This window comes from Phytophthora parasitica (assembly GCF_000247585.1).
Source record: "Phytophthora parasitica INRA-310 unplaced genomic scaffold supercont2.640, whole genome shotgun sequence".
Classification (NCBI taxonomy): Eukaryota; Oomycota; class Peronosporomycetes; order Peronosporales; family Peronosporaceae; genus Phytophthora; species Phytophthora nicotianae.
The window spans coordinates 1-1,484 of NW_008649626.1; the positions used below are offsets into that span (position 1 = coordinate 1).

Here is a 1,484-nt window from a genome sequence, read left to right on the forward strand (position 1 = left end):
CAAGTTGCTCGCTTGTGTTGAGGAGATATTTCCATCTCTGAAAAAATACAGCACCCTGCAAGATATTCTAAAACTATTCATCGCCTCTCTTGTTTATCATAACAAGTTCTTATGTGGTGCCTGCGTCATATCCGCTGTTGTAGTCGTTCATGTTCCGGCACCTAGATATGCTGAACCACCTTGAAACAGTTCTTGTGCGTGGTAGTTCACCTTGGATGAAACCAACCGGTATACCTCCTCACGTTGAACTCTACAAACATCTACAGCACATACAAGCATCTATTGGTAACTTGCCCCCGGTACTTCTAGAGGGAATGTCGACGCTAATAGAGGAGAAAGGCATCACTGCTGGAAATATCACGAAGCAAATGCGTTCGCAAAACCTTTTCCGATTGTACTATGATGATCAAGCATCTTACCGATGTAGCAACTGCAGCTGATCAATTTGATTCCTGCACGACCAACAGAATAAGAGACAGCCGCAATTTTTATCTCGGCCATGGACAACCTAAAGCTAACCCAATGAAAGCGGAAACGCTGCTTAGCAGAGCTCTCCGTTACTACTGTCCTATGTTTAGTTAGAGAAACCAAAGTGCAACTAAACGCCACAAACGATCCGATTAACTACCAATAAAACACGCTCTTTTAACACCGAAAATCCGTCCTACTAAGTATGTTTTTCCTGATAAGTGAATAGTGGAGTACTTCCCGTAGTTTTTTCAGACGTCCCAGACCCTAAATCTGGCCCTGTTTTGCTCATCTGTGACATCACCTACCCCTTTCAGGCGTCGTAGATCTCGTAGATCTGGGTCAGGTCCTAGATCTGGATGGGGGGGGGGGTCGGCCAGATTATCTAGGCCACCCAAAACTGTGAAAACGTATATATTTGGGGGAAACCTGTGAGATCCTATGTTTCCTTTCACATCTGCCTCATTGATCATTTCCCCACTGGTGACAGCAGCAGACAAGCATGCCCCGGCGTGGTGGAAGAGCTTCTGGGTCCGAAGTGTATTCTATCACAGATATAGACAAGCTAGTTGACTGTGTCAGGAGCGTGAAACCGATTGGAGCGAATGAATGCGAGGAAGTGCTGGAGCAATATCAACAGTACGCAGCTGCAAACGGCAGGGCAGTGTGGAACCTGATCTCCATAAAAAAGAAGTTCCAGAGTTTGATAAACGCCAAGAAACCGACTGGGGATCCGGACTGCCCAAAATATGTGCGCGATGCTCGTGAAGTCCAGGATCGCAATGCAGAGAAAACAGAGCATAACGACGATATTGATGATAGCCGTGGTGGAACACAGGAATCAGCAAATGACCGGATGATCCGGCACAGCCCCACGAGAGTACTCAGCAGTCGGATGGGGCACCGCACTATGATGGAGGTGGAAGAGTTGGTCAGCCCAACAACCACAGGCAGAGCGATCAAGCCAGCTACTTCTTAGAATGTATGTCATAGCGCTGCTGGTGGAGCACCACATC

The 1,484-nt window shown here is 47.2% G+C and overlaps 1 protein-coding gene across 1 annotated transcript; it reads left to right on the forward strand.

The window, feature by feature from the left end:
• Nucleotides 1–970: 970 nt before the first annotated feature.
• On the forward strand, nucleotides 971–1,447 carry PPTG_20466 (hypothetical protein; the record flags this gene model as incomplete). The annotated part of the gene is made up of 1 exon (XM_008919272.1): nucleotides 971–1,447. One exon carries the CDS (start codon nucleotides 971–973, stop codon nucleotides 1,445–1,447), a length of 477 nt encoding a protein of 158 aa, XP_008917520.1.
• Between the last annotated feature and the right edge of the window lie 37 nt (nucleotides 1,448–1,484).